This window comes from Oreochromis niloticus, linkage group LG7 (genome assembly GCF_001858045.2).
Source record: "Oreochromis niloticus isolate F11D_XX linkage group LG7, O_niloticus_UMD_NMBU, whole genome shotgun sequence".
Taxonomy (NCBI): Eukaryota; Metazoa; Chordata; class Actinopteri; order Cichliformes; family Cichlidae; genus Oreochromis; species Oreochromis niloticus.
In genome coordinates, this window is record NC_031972.2 from 57348651 (window position 1) to 57366536 (window position 17886).

The window sequence follows — 17886 nt, forward strand, 5'->3', positions numbered from 1 at the left end:
CCCTGGCTATCCCAGTCTGCATGCCAGGTATCCTTGTGCAAGATACTAGCCCCATATTTATCTCCGATGCACCCATATGAGTGTGAATGCCTAGATCAGGGGTCGGCAACCTGCGGCTCTTTAGTCCTTGTACTGCGGCTCCGGGTGGGAAAATAAATTAGAAGTATTTAGCGGAAGTATTTTATTTGTGTTTAGTTCTTTTTTTAACTTGTAGTTCTAAATTGGAAAGTTATTGTGATATTAAAATATATAAATAAACTTATACTTTATTATTTTCCATCGCTCAAAATAAGCGTCACACTCGCGGAAGCCGGTATACCCGCCGAAACGCTGTGCATCTATCAAGACTTTCAACCCCAGATATGCCAGTTATGGATCTTCGGATCCACATTATGTCAGCAGCTATTCTCCACCGTGAACGATGTTAAAAGCAAACACCGCTCACGCCTCACAGACGACAGCTTACAGCCCTGCGTAAAGATAAAAGTGACTAATACCACGGCAGACCCGCTGCTTTTCAGCATCTCTTTATTGACCACTTTTCACATACGGTTGCTGTACGCATACAGCCGGCTGTAGCTTTTCAGCTCACAGCCCGACAACACAACAGCAGAGAGATCACAGACGTTAAGGGCGCGACGCGTGATTGCGGGTGCCGCTCAGGTGCGTCCGACTCCCCTGCAGCGGCACTGCAGACCACGCCCCGCCACAAAAATACATATTTAGGCAGAATTTTGCAAATATCTATTTTTCATCTTTTAGCAGCATAGTGATTTTTTCCAATTACTTTTCAAAAGTCAGGTCAAGGCTCCAAAAGCCCAAAGGCGATATAAGGGTGGCGGCTCACAACAGTTTTTGTTTGCTACATGGATGATTTTAGTTCAGCGTCTTTCCTTTAGTTATATTTCTTTAAGAGTTCAAAATGTGTTAAATAAATAGATGTAATAAATGTAATTTTCTCTGTAGCACTTCATGGATTTCATAAGCAACACACTTTAGTTGCTCTGTGGATTCTTTTAAAAAGCAGTTAAAAACTTTTCTGTTCAAACAAGCCTTTTGTTAATCTACGTATTTTATATTCTTTACATTATTTATATTTTGATCTTGTTGGGAAGCATTCATGTAACAAAGTGTTTTGCAGGTTACCTCTGTGGTGGCCATCTTGTTTTCCCAGTAAAGAGGAGGCCTGCCTCAATTGCAGCTCTTTTATAGGCCAGTCTGAATTGAGAAGGCGTGGTCTTTAGAGTATTTAAAGGGAGCAGGAAATGGATTGGGGGCCATTTTGAGACGTTGCTGTCTGTATGTGCATGATATTGGCAAGAGACAATAAAGCAATTACTTCAGTTAAGACAGAGTGAAGTCTGATGTTTCCCTCACCGCGTCTCTCTGCGTAACAGATCTTTTACATTGTGTATAATGTCTATTGATTGTATTGTTTATTTTAATATTTGTGTACAGCGCTTTGTGACTGCCTGTCTGTGAAAAGCGCTTACCGGTAATAAATAAACTTTACTTACTTACTTACTTTAGTTGTTCACACAAAGCATAAAGGTAAAAAAACAATAACAATATATACAGTGTTATCTTCATTTTAGATGTCAAAAAGTATTTGCGGCTCCCAGTGTTTTCTTTTGCTTGGAAACCGGGTCCAAATGGCTCTTTGGGTGTTAAAGGTCGCTGACCCCTGGCCTAGATAGAAAGATAGAAAGCACTTAAAGCATAGAAGAAAGTGCTCGTGTGAATGGGTGAATGTGGCATGTTGTTTAAAGCATTTTGAATGCTCTAGCAGAGTAGATAAGGCATATAAGAATCAGTCCATTTACCATAATACATCTCATGATAGCATTCACTGATGATTCCTCCACATCTGGATCACTTGTTAGGATGCTTGGTAATCTTGTCACATCATCACCATTGCAAAGAATTTGAAGAAAGCTTCTAAGTCAACCAGATTTTAAACCTGGTTAACTCAGAGGTTGCAGTTAGAGTTAACCCACATCACTGTGTTTGTGTAACAGTGTGACACACTTACTATGGAAAGGAAAATGTGTAAAACAGATGCAGTAATAAATATGAAGTATTATTAATAAGAGGAACTATCGGGGTAATGGCTAAATCTCATTTTATCTCATTTATCTCATTAAATTAGGTAACTAAACATACTTTAAAACCAACTTTTGTTCTCTTTGGGGGGACTCTGTCAGACGCTCTAGCTGAGCCACTTTATTAATAAGCTTTTTTTTATGCTCATTTGCTATTAAGATTTCTTTTTGAGCTCCGAACCCCCTCCCTAAACTTGGAATTTTAGCTAATTAACTGTCCCAGGATTTGTTAAATATAAATAAGTGCTTTTAATTATTATTGTTATTATTATTATTTAATTATTATTTGGTTATTGGGATAACCAATCAGCCATTTTGACGGGAGGTCGGTGAAGCTACAGCGGTGATTCTGGTTGTGAACCGGTAGGAGGAGACTGTGCTCTGTCTTCCGTGTTTCCCTACTATGTCCTAATTGCACTTCGCTCTAGTACCTTTGTGCACGTTTCGATGCCATCCCTCTGCTTTTAAATCTTCATTAGCGATAAACAAGCGGGTTTTAGAATATTTTTGCTCGTTGTGTGCCCCCCCTCGCAGCGTCTTCACTAACAAACACTATCTGGTAGGAGTCGACTGCTTCATCCATGCATTGGAGTCCCGGGCCCCAGCGTACCGGCTCCGGCTCCAGCCATGTCGGCCAGGAATGCAACGGCTACCGGCGGTGACAGAGCGGTAGGCGAACCGGCAGGTAATTCAAACATGTTAAAGCTATTATCACTTTGAATAATAGGGGTGAAATTCAAATGTCTCCGCGGCACTGACATTTAGGAGAAATAGAAAAGAGAAGCGATGTTTTTCCGGCAGTTTTTTTGTTGCTCGTTGACTGTAACTTTGCGCTATTCCAAAAACTAGGTCAGTAGATCAGTAGACCAAGCTCGCCCTCTAACGCTACGCCATTTATGTAAGACAACACGACGCTGTTAAGCGATACCACTCTGTGAATTGCGCTAAATATCCGCCTTGTGTGTTTACCAGTAAAGGATAAGGGTTTTTATATGTAAACTGTGTGTTTTAATGCCTGCTAATGCTAACTCGAAAGATTAAACCACGTAAATGTTAGCTTAGCAGCGGCACCGAGGCGAGGCCAGGGCTACACACTCGGCTAAGACGAGTGTGTTAGAGGTGCTGTCACAGCCAAGGACAGATCGTTCTTTGGGATATTTCTGACGCATATGTTCTGTTTTCTGATGAAAGTGGTGTTTAATCAGCGTCAGTGCTTGCTGCTATTTAGGCCCAACTAAGGTCGGTGCCTCTATCCGTTGAATCAGCTCGGCCATTTGTCTTACATTAGCTTGGATGAAGCAGACATTTCTGTAAGTTCACTTTAAAGCTCCGCAGTCTCTTTACACAGTGTAAAATATACTCGGGGCCCTTTAATTAGTTGATTTCAGTACAAACTAAAGACCACTGCCCATATAAATAAACATAACTGTATATAGTGTAATTTGGTGAGTCAAAGCCAACATTTGTAAAGAATATCTTCGCTCAAATTCAGAGTTCGTAAATGGTAGTTTATAAATTCCTATAATAAGAACTGAAGTCATTCATTTAATACTGTGTGTGTGTGTGTGTGTGTGTATATATGTATATATACATATATTACACACACATACATATATATATATATATATATATATATATATATATATATATATATATGTGTGTATGTGTGTGTATATATATATATATATATATATATATATATATATATATATATATATATATGTGTGTGTGTGTCAAATACCATGATCACCTTCAGCTATTGCTTATTGTTATATTCCCTCAAATATGCTTCATTGGGATAAAAGTCTTGCATTAATGAATAAACTTAAACACACAATCTTTAATGTTATGGTAAAGTAATGAATAGTATATAGGAAATGAATAGTTAATAAAGCAGCTGGAACCATAAAAGAAAAGGGTGCTCGAGTTGATTTAAGAATTGGACACCTTTTTACTATAAATAACACTCTTTGAAATTCATTTTCCATTAAGTGAGTGTTGCATATTCAAAGATTCATACTCTGAAACTAAAGCTATTGATTATATAGTGGTAGAAAGTAATTTATGTGTGTGAGTGAGTGTGTGTATGTGTGTGTGTGCATGTAATAAAAGAGATGATATCCTCCTCTGCTCTGCTGTATTGAAAGCTCCCAGTAACTGAGTACTGCATGGCAGATGACTACTGCCATTTTGAATCCAGCACACGTGCCATATAAACAGTTAACTGTCCAGTAAAGGCATATAATCGAATTGAAAACTGCCCACAGGGTCCTTATCCAGCAAGAGTGAGTGAGCTCAAACTGAACTTGTTTCTACTGGCCAAGGTTCAATTTTTGTTCACACAATGCTCAATTTGAGACAACTTTTAGGATGTAAACTGTGCTGGTGTTCAGGTTGTAGTAATACATATACAAAATAATATTGAGCCAATGTGTTTTTTGTTTTTGTTTTTTTTTTTACTGTAAATACTTTGCAAAACGTGGCCTGAAACGCAGCAGTTACATTTATTTACATGTGCCTTTTGCAAATATTTGACACTCATTATCGTACTATAATGATTGTAGCTTGTGTGTGTGTGTGTATGTATGTTACCTATCATCTTCTTCTGGACAAGTGGACCAATCTTGATAAAGCTTTAGATCAACATTACTTAGGTCACCGTGAGTGCCAAAATCTATAGTGCGTATACAAATCCCACAATCGTATATGTTTTTACATGTAAAGCGCTTTGGGTGCCTTGAAAAGCGCTATATGAAATCCAATCCATTATTATTATTTAACAGTTCAGTTGAGCACTGAATGGGATGTGATGTCATAGAACCTTAATAATCTGCATTTATTAAGGCTGTTGTGTTTTTACCATGTTTTAATGCTTTGTATCTTGCTATATTTAATCTGAACAAGGTGCCCCCCCTCAAAAAAAAAAAAAAAAAAAAGTCAGTGATTACTGCCGGCCTCTTGGTTTTTATTACCACTAAGCACGTTTTAAAGCTCAGTTTTTAAAACCTCACGATGTAACTACTGCCCAGCCCATGCAGCAGTATATTAATGACTAACCTTGTATTGTGGATGGAGTTCAGGAGTTCAGAAATGTCTGGGAAGCAAAGTCACTGACATCGAGCAGTTTCGCAAGACTTTGGGAGTCCAACAACAGTTTATTCGTTTTGTAATTTGGAACATTGGCGAACCGTTCCAGAAGTGGCTGGCCTAGGAAAATTACTCCCAAGAGCAAATCGACAACTCATCCAGGTCACAGCATAACCCAGAGCAGCACCTAAAGAACTGCATACCTCACTCATCTCAGTTAAGGTCAGCGTTCACAATTCAACAATAAGAAAGGGGCTGGGCGAGACAGTGAACAGAAACACACCTGCCAGTCCGCCTCTTAATCGCTCAAACAAGCAGAGTGAAGGTTTTGGAGTAGCCGTGTCATGCTTTGGCATGTCTTTAAACAGTGTGGAGGATTTTCCTAGCATGAACAATCTGGCTGAATTAAAACGGTTCTGCAAGAAAGAGTGGCCCAAAATTCCTGATTGTCAAAAGTCTCATTGTCAGTCATCACAGTCGCTTGAATGCAGTTATTAGTGCCAAAGGTGGCACAACCAGTTTTTTTGGTTTAGGGAGCAATTTACACAGGGCGAGGTAAGTTTGGATAACTCTTTCCATTTCAATAAGTAAAATCATCACTCTGGGTATTTTTATGTATCATTAAATTAGTTTGTGGCATATATGCAAAATCAAAAATCAAGAATAGGGAAAATACTTTTATCACAGCATTGCATATAAGCAAGTGTAAATAAGAACGTTTACTAGTCTACATTTAGTATCTTAATCAAAGAAGGCATGAAGGAATATGAGTAGTAATTTATTTTTTATCAAGTGCAATATAGCGCTGACCTGAGAACAGTAAAATAAATTGGCTGAAGAAAGCATGCTCATACCATTTACTTTCTTAACCACGTGTTTCTTCAGAATTAAAATCAGGTCTGTTAAGTGGACTTCACCAATCTTGGTGCAGCTTTTAACAGTGTAGTTACGTCTGCTCCTGTCTTTTGGGACAACCCATCAAACCAGCATGTGAAAGAAAATGTTAAATTCTATACAATATTTTATATTAAAAATAAATAAATATTGGAGATCAGCTTCTGCATCAAGAGTTGTCCACCATGTTGGATGTGATCCAGTTAGTGGTTGGTAGGGAAGTGTGTATTCACCGACTAGTTGACAGTGGTGGAGTCTTCTGACAACCACTCTCTAGGTCTGTGTGACTGGTGCCTTTATTTAATCCTACAAGGTTGCCATGGTCTGTGTAAATGATACAAACACGAGCACATCTCAAGTTGTTACTCGGATATGATTCACGGTTTCTGTGCTGTTTTTGGGAGTAGCTCAAAATGCCACAGTTTACTAACTAAACTTTATCTGCTGGGCAAATAAAGCAAAATCCAATAATCCTATGTTGAAATAAATATCGCTTCATTGTTTTATAGGTTTCTTCTCTATGTAACATGTATATCTATGCTTTCCTTTGCACAGTCATCATGCAGTTAACTGCGTGCCTTATAAATGTTTGACCAGAAGTTGGGCCTTATCATTTAAGCTGTTTAGTTGGTAATGACTGAAGAATGCAAACTTACTGGGCAGGCCCGGGTGTATGTGTGAGCAGGGTGGAACAGAGTATCCTGTGACCTATTTTGATCAGACTGTTTGCCTTTATGTTCCACTCTTGCACATCTGTTCCCATTTCTGTGTTTTTTGATGTTCTATAAATGAAAACACTCAACATTTAATGTTCAGTGGCAGCTGTTGCAACATTGTTGAAAGTACAACTTATTTAAAGTTAATGCGAAACAAGTCATTTCTGATGTTGTTGCCATTGTGTGAGTTCAGGGTGTGGGGTAGGGCTGTTCGATATAACGATATATATCGGATGACGATAGAAAAACGTCTATCGTTTCATTTTACGCTATCGTTTGTTTCGTGGTGTCGCAAAATAAGCTGTTTACGGCAATATTTTTTCATTATTTTGATGGTCACTGTAGTGGCTATATTAATTTCCTAAAGTTCTCTCTTTCTCTTATGTTTAATATAACCACACTACAGACGGACAAGCGCTTGTTTTTATGCGTTGTCGTTAGCAACAACGACGGTAAAACCACCTCGTGTCCGCTTGTTTATTTTCCGCATAAACCTTTCACAATAAAGCTCAAGATCCTGTTGAGACTTTTCAAAATAAACTGAATCACGTGAAAGATGCAGAGTATTTACGGATGAGAAGCAAAAAAGAGCCGTCAGGTGCTAAAAAATAAACCTTAGACTCAAACGTTAGAACAGGCTTATCCCCGCAGCACGCTGTGTAATAAATACTCACAAAGAGAACGGCGGCTGTTACAACCTATGTCTAAAAATTTATCGTTTCATGCATCAGTTAAAACACTCGACTCCAGGTACGTGACTCCCAGCTGGAAACACTTCACGCAAGTCGAGCTGCCCGACATTCACAGAATTTACAGAAAATGTTACATTTTTGTGATTTATATCGTTATCGGACGATAGATGTCTTAATATCGGGATATGAGATTTTGGTCATATCGCACAGCCCTAGTGTGGGGTGACTTGGGTGCAGCAGATGCTCATTCAGGTGTTGAGTGAATGAGCAAATTAATGGGCACGTGACCTTAAGAGAGGGATTGTGGGAGTTGACAGGGCGATGTTTGTATGGCCTGATGTCCATTCAAGTACTCGCCTTCTCTGTAATCCAACAGAACCTGACGGGGAGAGCGGGATTAAAAGTTAGGCTTCAGCCAATCTGTTAACAACTCTTTGGGTCACAAACAGTGTGAAACTGTTAAAACTAGGTGCCATGGATATCAGCCACATTTTGGCTATTTTTTGCCATTATACCAATTTCTCACACACGTACAAACTTGCGTGTCTCTGAGGCCATGTGTACATCAGTCATGGCAGCTCATGTTATACCACAATAGATTATACAGTGTAGAGGTGTAGAGCTATTAGTTGGTGGTGTCTGAACAGCTCTACTAAAGCAGTTTGTGCATTATAAGTCTCTGTTAGCACACACTGGCCTCAGTTCAAATACATCCCTGTGGGAGCTATGATCAGGCATTAACAGCATGCTGTTTTCTCTCTGAAGGCTGGTTAATGGCCAAGTCTTTGAGCTGTAGGAACATAATGAGCTGGATTCATTAACATCTGAAGGTTCACGGGCAAATATTATTGGAAACCCACTTCAAGTTAGGGAGATGGCCTTACCAATAGGATCCAGTAATTTGAAAACTGTGAGGCTTTTTTTCAAGCTTCATTTTTGGTATTTTGATCTAATGTTCAAGGTGCTTGTGCTAATTTCCAGCTCCGTATTTGTATTCCTGCACTTCACTAAAGTAGCTTTGCATGATTCACAGTTCAAAATTATTCTCAGACACTCGATTCAGTGACCATCTGAAGCTAGTTGTTTTAGCTCCATTATTCTACTTTAAAGACAACCTTCTGCTGATTCTCTGCCTCTTGTAAATGTAAGGTTTGAACAGCAGGTGGGTGGGGCTGGCTATTTTTTTGAATATCTGCTTTTACTGGCATCATTTAAAGCCATCGGTAGCAGGGAAAATGGCTGAAACTGAGTTTTGCATAGTCTGAATCACAAGCTTTTGGCTCAATAAAAGTGGCTCTAAAAATAAATCCGCTCCAATAAAATTGCAACTTCTTATGTTAAAGATAACAAAGATCACCACAAGTCAAGTTAGAGCAGCTACACTTGAACAACCCTTTTTCTGTGGTGTTGTCCATTGTTGTGGGGCACCTGGCTAAGTGAAGGGATACAAAGCTTGAAATATTGAAATCTATTGAGAATGCAGTATCGGAGTCAAAATATATCATTTTTTTCTTCATGTTTTGTAGACCTAGCTTTAGAACCTTTTAGCCATATCCCATCAAATAAAGTATCATTCATTATTCATCATTCATTCAGTTTATTTAAATTGCCTTTATATTTTGCCCCTGGTTGTCCACTAACCCACTTCCATAGCAGTGGGCCCATCTGACAGTTTGAGAACCAGTTATTTCATCCCTATTAAATCACACAATGTATCTGTATGTGTAACTTCTGTATCAAATATTTAAAATAGTTTTTAAAGCTGGAAGGTAGTATTGCATATACATATATTTGGCCTCTTTATTATGTATTAGCTCAGCATAAACAGGTGGAGCAATCTGTTGCAGTAGTGCGTGGTCTCTTATATTGTATTTGAAAATATATCAATTCCTCATGTTTTATGACCAGGTCACTTCTCTGTGTGTTGCATTTCAGATGATGTGCTGGTTGAGGAAGAACAAAGTACTTCTGTGTCTCTGCCCAGCCTGATGACCCCACCCTCAGCTGCTGGTATGTCCCTGAGCATGGAGTTAACCCGAAAGCGCAAGGGCAGCGTGGACAACCAGTACGTATGGGAGTACTTGCTTCAGGAAAATCTAAATCTTAAGACCCACACTAATATTTGTTGTTAATACAGGCACCGCTGTTTTTCTTTCTAGAGATTCAAAATGTGTTTCAGTCCCTGATGTAGATATGGAGGATGACCAAAACAGGTACAGTTAACTAATAATTGACACAATATGATGCAGAGGAATGCTACATGAAGCTTTAGACCTACTTTTTAGAGACGGTAGTATTTAAACCTCAGTTTCAAGCCTAGAAAATTAGTATTCCCCAACTAGTTGTGAGCTTTACTGGTAGCCGCTATGAAATTGTGTTGATGAGCCCTGGTCAGTGACCTCTGGTAACCACAGGTTGCTTTGGGAAAAGTGTGCATTCCCCAGCTGGTTGGCAAGTGGTAGCTTGCTGTCGCTAGAAGAAATTGGTCTCAAAGAGGTATACCATTCTGTTCCAAGGACCTCCTTGTGATTGCTTTGATCGCTTGCAAATTGCTGCAGTCACCAGGGCTTTGCATGGAAGACGCTGACTTGTCTGCAAACACTTGCTGACTACTTGCTACTCAATACGGTACTGAAAGTGTGAAAATCTAAACTGGAAGTGGAGATAGTTTGCCTTCAAAGTTTCTGTACAGATGGGTGGTTAGGTAGTGAACATTTGCAGTTGGCAAAGTAGTTGCAATCTTCTTTGCAACTGCTTTCACTCTTCACTGACCAACAGACTCAAGCAGCCACTCGCCACCTGGTTAGGAAATACTCTGCAGCAATCTGCTAGTGATCAGAGGTTGCCTGGGGGTCACTGGCTGGTTTCTAAGCCTGTGTAACTGAGGCCTTAGTATGTTACTTGCTGGTGTATTGGTTTTCATGGAATTTGTTGAGAAGAAACTTTCTGAAGTCCTAAAGGATTTTTTCAGGTGCTAACACCTCTTTATACTTTTTTTTTGTATGCTTTTAATCAGCATTAAACCATTTCAGATTTGTTTTACTTACAGGTCAGATGGAGAGGACCAACATGTCAAAGTTAAATGCTTCAGGTAGAGTATGACTTAACTGATAAAACTTTCCCATGATCTTGTAACATTTCTGGTAAACTTAAAATGCCAATTGGTTAAGTTTTGCAATATACTGCAAATCTGTAAAGGCAAAGCAGAAAAGTTGTTTCTATTTTTGTGGCGTTATTTCTGAATTCATGTGTCTGCAGGGAGCCACATAGCCAAATTGAGAAGAGGAGACGGGACAAAATGAACACTCTGATTGACAAGCTCTCAGCCATGATCCCCACCTGTAACCCCATGTCTCGCAAGCTGGACAAACTCACTGTTCTTCGAATGGCAGTACAGCACCTCAAGTCTCTCAAAGGTACCAACTCAATGTTTTTTTGTTTGTTTGGGTTTTTTTTATTTGTTCAATTAATGTCGTTACTGATGGTAACTGCCAGTTATTTAGATTATTGGTATTGTGCTGGAATCTCATTTATATCCCTGAGCTGTGAAAGGCTGATGGGGGATTGTCAACACAATAACTGAAGAAAGATGTCGTCAAGGATTTTCAAATTTATACCATAGGTGCATCTACTAGGAAGCTGAGCAGCACTGGCAGTCGTCAGTATTCTTTTTAATTATCATTATTTTTATTTGTGTAACTTTGTGTAATATCTGTATATTTTCAGGTTCAGCAAGTTCTTTTTCTGAAGCCAACTATAAACCATCATTCCTTCCTGATGAGGAGCTTAAACACCTTGTTCTCAAGGTAAACACAGAAGTGCCAAATCTAGCGGTTTCTCTGGTATGAAGTGTAACCTGCATCCCCTTTGGGGATGTTTTAACCTTTCCTTAAAAAGCAGAACAACACTCTGTACAGTCCACATATACTGCAGATTATTATTTTGTTATTTTTTTTCAAATAACAATGCCAAGCTTCTCATCTTTTTGGTTTTTGTAATTTTTTTATTAATGTAATTTTATTATAAAGAAAAGTCTGAACATGGTTTTGCAAAGTTTTTGTCTTTGCAGACACACAACAGTGTAACAAAGTAGTTAAAATGCTGCCAATAAACTACATTACTACTGTGAAAAAAATGTTGTTTTTTTAAAATAACAAGCTCTTGCTATTTTTTTTCTAGAACATTTCATCACTTTGGCTCCCCTTTTCTCCCCTTTGTTTCCTTATCGTGCAGGCTGCAGATGGGTTCCTGTTTGTAGTGGGCTGTGATCGTGGGAAAATAGTTTTTGTCTCAGAGTCTGTCACGAAGATATTAAATTATAGCCGGGTAAAACTTTTACATTTGTTACTGTTTCTGCAGTGTCTTTTGTTATGAAAACCTGGGACACACCAGATGGCTTTTGTTATCTTGTATCTTGTTAACTAATGTAAATAGATTTGAATCCACAACCATCAGGTGACTCTGGAGTGAGATGTTTGAGTGCACAGCATTTGTTATGTATTGTAGTACTCAATAGAAATGGAAATGTCATCTGAATCTTTCTTTATGTTGGTCCTAATAGTTAGTGCACAATAGTCTGTTGCAGGACAAGTGATTACTGGAAAGATGCCATACACTCACCAGCCACTTCATTGGGTACACCATGCTAGTACCTCAGATGGATCTCTTTGTGCATTTACAACTAACTTAATTCTATATGCCATAGATTCAACAAGGTGCTGGAAACATTCCTCAGAGGTTTTGGTCCAACATAATCACACAGTTTTTGCAGCTTTACTGGCTGCATGTCCATGATGCCAATCCACTGTTCGATCACATCCCAGTGGTGCTCTTATTGGATTGAGATCTGATGATTGTTGAGGCCACTGAGTGAAATTATTGTCATGATTTGAGATTTGTGACACAGTGTTCTCATGTATCCAAGAAAATGTCCCTCACACCATTACACCACCAGCTGCAGCCTCAACTGTTGACACAAGGCAGGATAGATCCATGTTTTCACGTTGTTTATGCCAGTTTCTAATCCTACCATCCAAATGTTGCAGGAGAAATAGACTCATCAGAGCACTGGATATTTTCTCTCTTTCGGACCATAGCTTTGTAAACCATAGAAATGGCAGTTTCTGATGAGCCCATCTGGCACCAACAACCTTCCAACATTCAGTTTCTTAAATCACCTTTTCTTCCATTTTGATGCTCAGTTTGAACTTCAGTGTGCTTTCTTGACCATTCCTAAATGCACAGAGTTGCTGCTGATTGATTAGCTGATGAGTTTTTAATGATCAGTTGAACAGCTGTACTTAACAAAGTGGCTTTTGAGTGTATTCATGTGCTTGTTGATAGACCATAAACTAATGATAAAAATAACACTATAGTCCTAAACTGTGATTTAAGCCATCTGTGCTCCACACAGTGTCTGGTGTGCTCCAAGGGTCACAGTTAACCATCAGTGTTTTGGGTTTTTTTTTTGTTTGTTTGTTTTTTTAATCATAAGGAGTTATTGCCTTAGGTCTTAGAGTGGCTTTGACATTTTTTTTTTTTATACGCCATAGGAGCCTTGCTTAGGTCAGTTTGATGAGCTGTTTGTTTTCCTCTAGGCGGAGCTGATTGGGCAGAGCCTGTTTGATTACATACACCCAAAGGACATGGGAAAAGTGAAGGAGCAGCTGTCCGCTTCTGAATTATATCCTCGTGAACGGCTAATAGATGCTAAAAGTAAAGCAAATATTCTTGTCTCTGTTTTTGTGTGTAAGAGATTACGGTTAACGTTTCTCTCGTGTCTTTAGCCGGTCTGCAGGTTCAGGCTGACCTTCCAATCGGTGCAGCACGGTTGTGTTCAGGTGCTCGTCGTTCATTCTTCTGTCGCATGAAGTATAACAAAATTTCTGTCAAAGTGGAGGAGAAGGAATCCCAGGGAAACGCCTCCAAAAAGAAAGGTGGAGATGTTATGCAGCAGGTTTTATTAGGTCTAAATTAAAAAAAAGCTTTTTAATGAGTATGTTAATTGTGTTCTGCTTTTGATTTGTGTCTGCATCTGGTTTTAGAGTCGCAGAAGTACTGCACAGTCCACTGTACAGGCTACATGCGCAGCTGGCCGACCAGTCAGCTGGGAGCAGAAGGGGAGGGTGAAGTGGACAAGCAGGAAAGCTCCCACTTCAGCTGTCTAGTGGCGGTGGGACGCGTCCACAACCACTCATCTCCCCAGGTTAACGGAGAAGTCCGAGTTAAACCCACAGAGTTCATCACGCGCTATGCCATGGATGGCAAGTTCACCTTTGTTGATCAAAGGTAAAACTGGGGTTTATTGTCAAAGTGTGGCAGTTGTTGTGATTTTTACTTTTAAAATAACTATTGATTTTGAATCTGGCCTAATGTTTAAAAGTCCCAGAGAGTCCAGCGCACATTATTAATGTGCAACTGATTAGCATTTGTTATAAAGCCTACTTGGTTAGCTTATTGGGGGGTTTTTTTTTCTCATTTGTAGTTCATGTCATAAATAATAGTGCTCATCAACAACTAGCTTGTGTATCTATAGCAACATAACAAAATTGGTAGGTAAAACATCCAGTTAACAGATTAAAAATGTTTCTGCTCTTGCTCTGTCTGAAATGTTTATGTTGTATGAATTTTTCCATTTTAAAGGAAATCTTAGTTGATGTAATAGGATATTTGGATCTCTCTTAAAAATATGTCAATTTTCTTTGACAGAGCGACGACCATTCTAGGTTATCTTCCCCAAGAATTGCTCGGAACATCGTGCTACGAATACTTCCATCAAGATGACTTACCCCATTTAGCAGACAGACATCGAAAAGGTGCAGTTTTTATTTATTTATTTATGTATGTATGTTTGGGGGTTTTTTTTCTCTATTTTGGGTATGTTTAAAGCTATTTCCATGTTTAACAAATGGTTTCATTCTTAGGTTTAATATAGGTCAGATAAATACCTAATTAACACAGAACTGCCAGGAATGTGGGTGTTTTGTTTGTTTGCTTGCTTTATTTTTAACTCCATCCTGCAGAAACTGCAGTAAAATTTTAAGTTTTTTTTAATTTACAAATGATTTTAAATCAAAATTATTACAATTAATTAATAAACAAATACTAAGTAATATATCTCCATTCATCCATTCTCCTCCACTTATCCCATTCATGGTTGTGGGGAGTCAAACAAACACGTGTGGCGGCTCTGCTCTGAATTTCTACTCTAGTTTTTACTCTGTCTTCCATGTGTTCACTCCAACCTGTTGTACCCCAGTATTACCTTTATGTAACTATATATAAATCCATTTTACAAAAAGCCATAAAATGAGCTGATGGTTTTAGTATAAGTCAGGCTTGACCAACTCCAGGCCTCGAGGGCCGGTGTCCTGCAGGTTTTAGATCTCATCCTGGGTCTACACACCTGAATCAGATGATTTGTTCATTACCAGTCCTCTGGAGAAGTTCAAGACGGGCGTTTATCAATATGCGTACTTGTGCGTACTTGTGTTCTCGTGTACTCGTGAAACGTCATCAGTCGGAGACCAAGTACTGTTCCAATTCGAAGTACGCATCACGCCGAGAACGCGAAAAAGTCCCGGATGTGTTCTCGATCCGCCCATTTTATCGAGCATGCATCGGTGTAGACTTGGGACAGCTAAATATCCCAGAATGCATTTCGTCCAAAACTCAACAGCGGACTCCCGGCACATCGTCCCCCCCCGCGCGCTCGCGGACTTCTCTGTACTCAGGTTAAAGAAACCCCAGCAGCTGTCTATAGTATTGAGTGTCCACTAGAATAGAAATAAAAGCGTTCTAACATCTCACCTGCTTGTTTTTATTAAGGTATGTACACGTATGTACATATACACTATTTTTATTAATAGAGGTTTCACTACTGAGGTTAAAAATGATATATAAGTCACTTAGATCACTTCTAAATGTTAATGTTTGGTTCATTTCAGTGTTTTATTTGTTCCTGTGACATCATCACGTACGCAGGTGTTCCGACTGTACAAATCACAGGTCCGTGCTCGCGTACTTGAGAATTGAGAAACATCCCACGAGTCCGTGCTCGCGTTCTCGGCGGGTACGTACTCCCGTGCGTTCTCGGCGAGTACGTACTCACCGAGCACGCGAGTACGTACTCGCGTACTTGGGCATTGATAAACGGCCGACATGTTGAGGAGGTAATTTAGCTGAGCTGTGATGGATCAAGGACACATCTAAAACCTGCAGGACACCGGCCCTCGAGGCCTGGGTTTGGACACCACTGATTTAAGTTATATGATTTTAAAAGCAAGGGGATGAATATGTCCCTGTTGGTGGTTCTAGTGTTAAATGTCTGTATTTTGTGATCACTGATGTACTTTTAGGTTACAGCGTTACTCTGAAAGTTTTGTTTTCTAGTGTTTTTCTGACCTGTCCTCTTGCTGTTTTTCTTCCACAGTGCTGCGGAGTAAAGAAAAAATAGAGACAAACTGCTACAAATTCAAAACAAAATATGGCTCTTTTGTCACTCTGCAAAGTCAGTGGTTTAGTTTTGTAAATCCATGGACCAAAGAACTAGAATATATAGTGTCAACTAACACAGTCATCTCGTGAGTATATGCTTCAGTGGATTTGTACATTTGCTTATGTATCTGTGAGTGCATCTGTATATATGTGTGTTAATTTGAATTTTTCTCTTTGCTCATCCTATGACCAGATATGATCCCAGTCGAGCAGGTCGGTCAGGAAATAAATCTGAACAGTCGAGCAATCCCAAGGCTTCTGAAGGTCTTTATAAAATTATTCTATCAACACATTATTTGCGGGCCTTTTTCCCCCTTTTAACTTATTTAACTCTTCTGCTCTGTCTTATTTTTCCCTGTTAGACTGTAAAAAGTCTCCTCCTATTATACCTGGCATTTCCAGCACACCTGGGACTATGATATATGCCGGAAGCATAGGAACCCAGATTGCCAATGAGCTGCTGGATTTCAACAGGTGTGTACTGGATATAATTACTTTAAAAACACACAAGTCCAGCATCTGCATCTATGCTCTGGTTACTTGGTGTTGTTGTAGATGATGGATACTGCCGTTTTAAGTTGTTCTGTGTGGGTTTCCTTTAGGACAAACTCATCACCTTCCAGTGGTAACGTCAGTCCCTTCAGTCTGCCACAGGACAAGTCCCCACAAATTCACAATCAAATCAGCAACAGCGTGAGTCATGCCGGCTGTTTATCCAATCAATCCAATCAACTTCATGCATCCTTGATGCATGAAGTTGATGCATCCTTGATGCATGAAGGAGCGTTTCTGCAGGTCCTTCCTCCCTGCAGCTGTCAGACTGTGCAATCAAAACTGCTCCCAACAAACATAGAGGTTTATATGTAAAAATTGTGTATGTTTCTGTTCTGTGTCTTGTGTACTGTTTGTTTGTATGTGTGTCTTTCTTGCTGCTGTTACACCCAAATTTCCCCTTGTGGGACAATTATTCTAACTCACATAAAACATTTTCAGAAGCCGAACTATGTCTAAGATGTGATGTTTTGGTCTTCAGGTCCCAAATGGAGAAACATCAGACATGGAAATACCAGGAAAGTCCAGCTCGGAGAGTGAGCCTCAAGGAGCTGCATTCTCAGGAGGAGAGACGCTTATGGGTACTTCCACTCATCCTGTCTATAAACTTTGTTATAATAAACTGAGTCACTTCCTGTATTTATTTCTTCCCTATTGTAACCTGGTCACTTTTCCTTTTGTTTTCACTCCACCTTACCCCAGGAGAAAATTCCCAGTTGGATTTGGAGAGCGTGGTTGGACCAGGCCTGAATAGCCTCAGCAATGATGAAGCAGCTATGGCAGTGATCTGGAGCCTTTTGGAGTCGGATACAAACTTGGGAGAAGCTGTGGACTTTGAAGAGATGCACTGGTCCTTATAGAATCTGCATTACAATGTGGAAAACACCCGGATCCTCATTTTGGAGATGGCAGAAACTGCTTACTCAAAGGAGCAGGATTCTGTTTTTGTTTTATTTTTTATTTTGTTTTGTTTTGTTTCGTTAAAATTTAATATATTAGTTACTCTTCTCCACATAAGCTGTCTAGTATTTGGGTGGCTGCTCAAAAAGGAGCAGAATCAGCAACATTAAGGGACACCTGCTTTCCCTCTTCAGAAAGAGGATGTGCCTCTTAAACGTTGCAGCTGCCCGCCCACTCACCTTGAAACGCTGTTCCTCTCCTCTCTGCTTTCTTAAATCTGCCGTCAGCCTCAGAAAGGTTGAAGAAGCCGTGAACGCACAGAAGAGTGATGATGTACATCATGATGGCTCTGGATCCTTGCTTCTATTTCTCTCCTCCACCTACATTTAAACAAAGGTTGGGAGTGGTGACGCAAAAAACAATTGCACTGAATTGATTTCATGTTGT

At 39.5% G+C, this 17886-nt stretch overlaps 1 protein-coding gene across 1 annotated transcript; it reads left to right on the forward strand.

Annotated features, from left to right (window-relative positions):
- The first annotated feature begins 2463 nt into the window (after window positions 1–2463).
- bmal2 (basic helix-loop-helix ARNT like 2) lies at window positions 2464–17715 on the forward strand. Its single transcript, XM_003440515.5, has 17 exons — window positions 2464–2787; window positions 9427–9556; window positions 9651–9704; window positions 10541–10582; window positions 10750–10907; window positions 11218–11297; window positions 11725–11817; window positions 13089–13206; window positions 13278–13427; window positions 13536–13779; window positions 14200–14306; window positions 15923–16073; window positions 16181–16251; window positions 16350–16461; window positions 16590–16680; window positions 17021–17120; window positions 17242–17715. The coding sequence occupies exons 1-17, from the start codon at window positions 2730–2732 to the stop codon at window positions 17397–17399; spliced, it is 1917 nt and encodes a 638-aa protein (XP_003440563.2). The 5' UTR covers window positions 2464–2729; the 3' UTR covers window positions 17400–17715.
- Window positions 17716–17886: the final 171 nt, after the last annotated feature.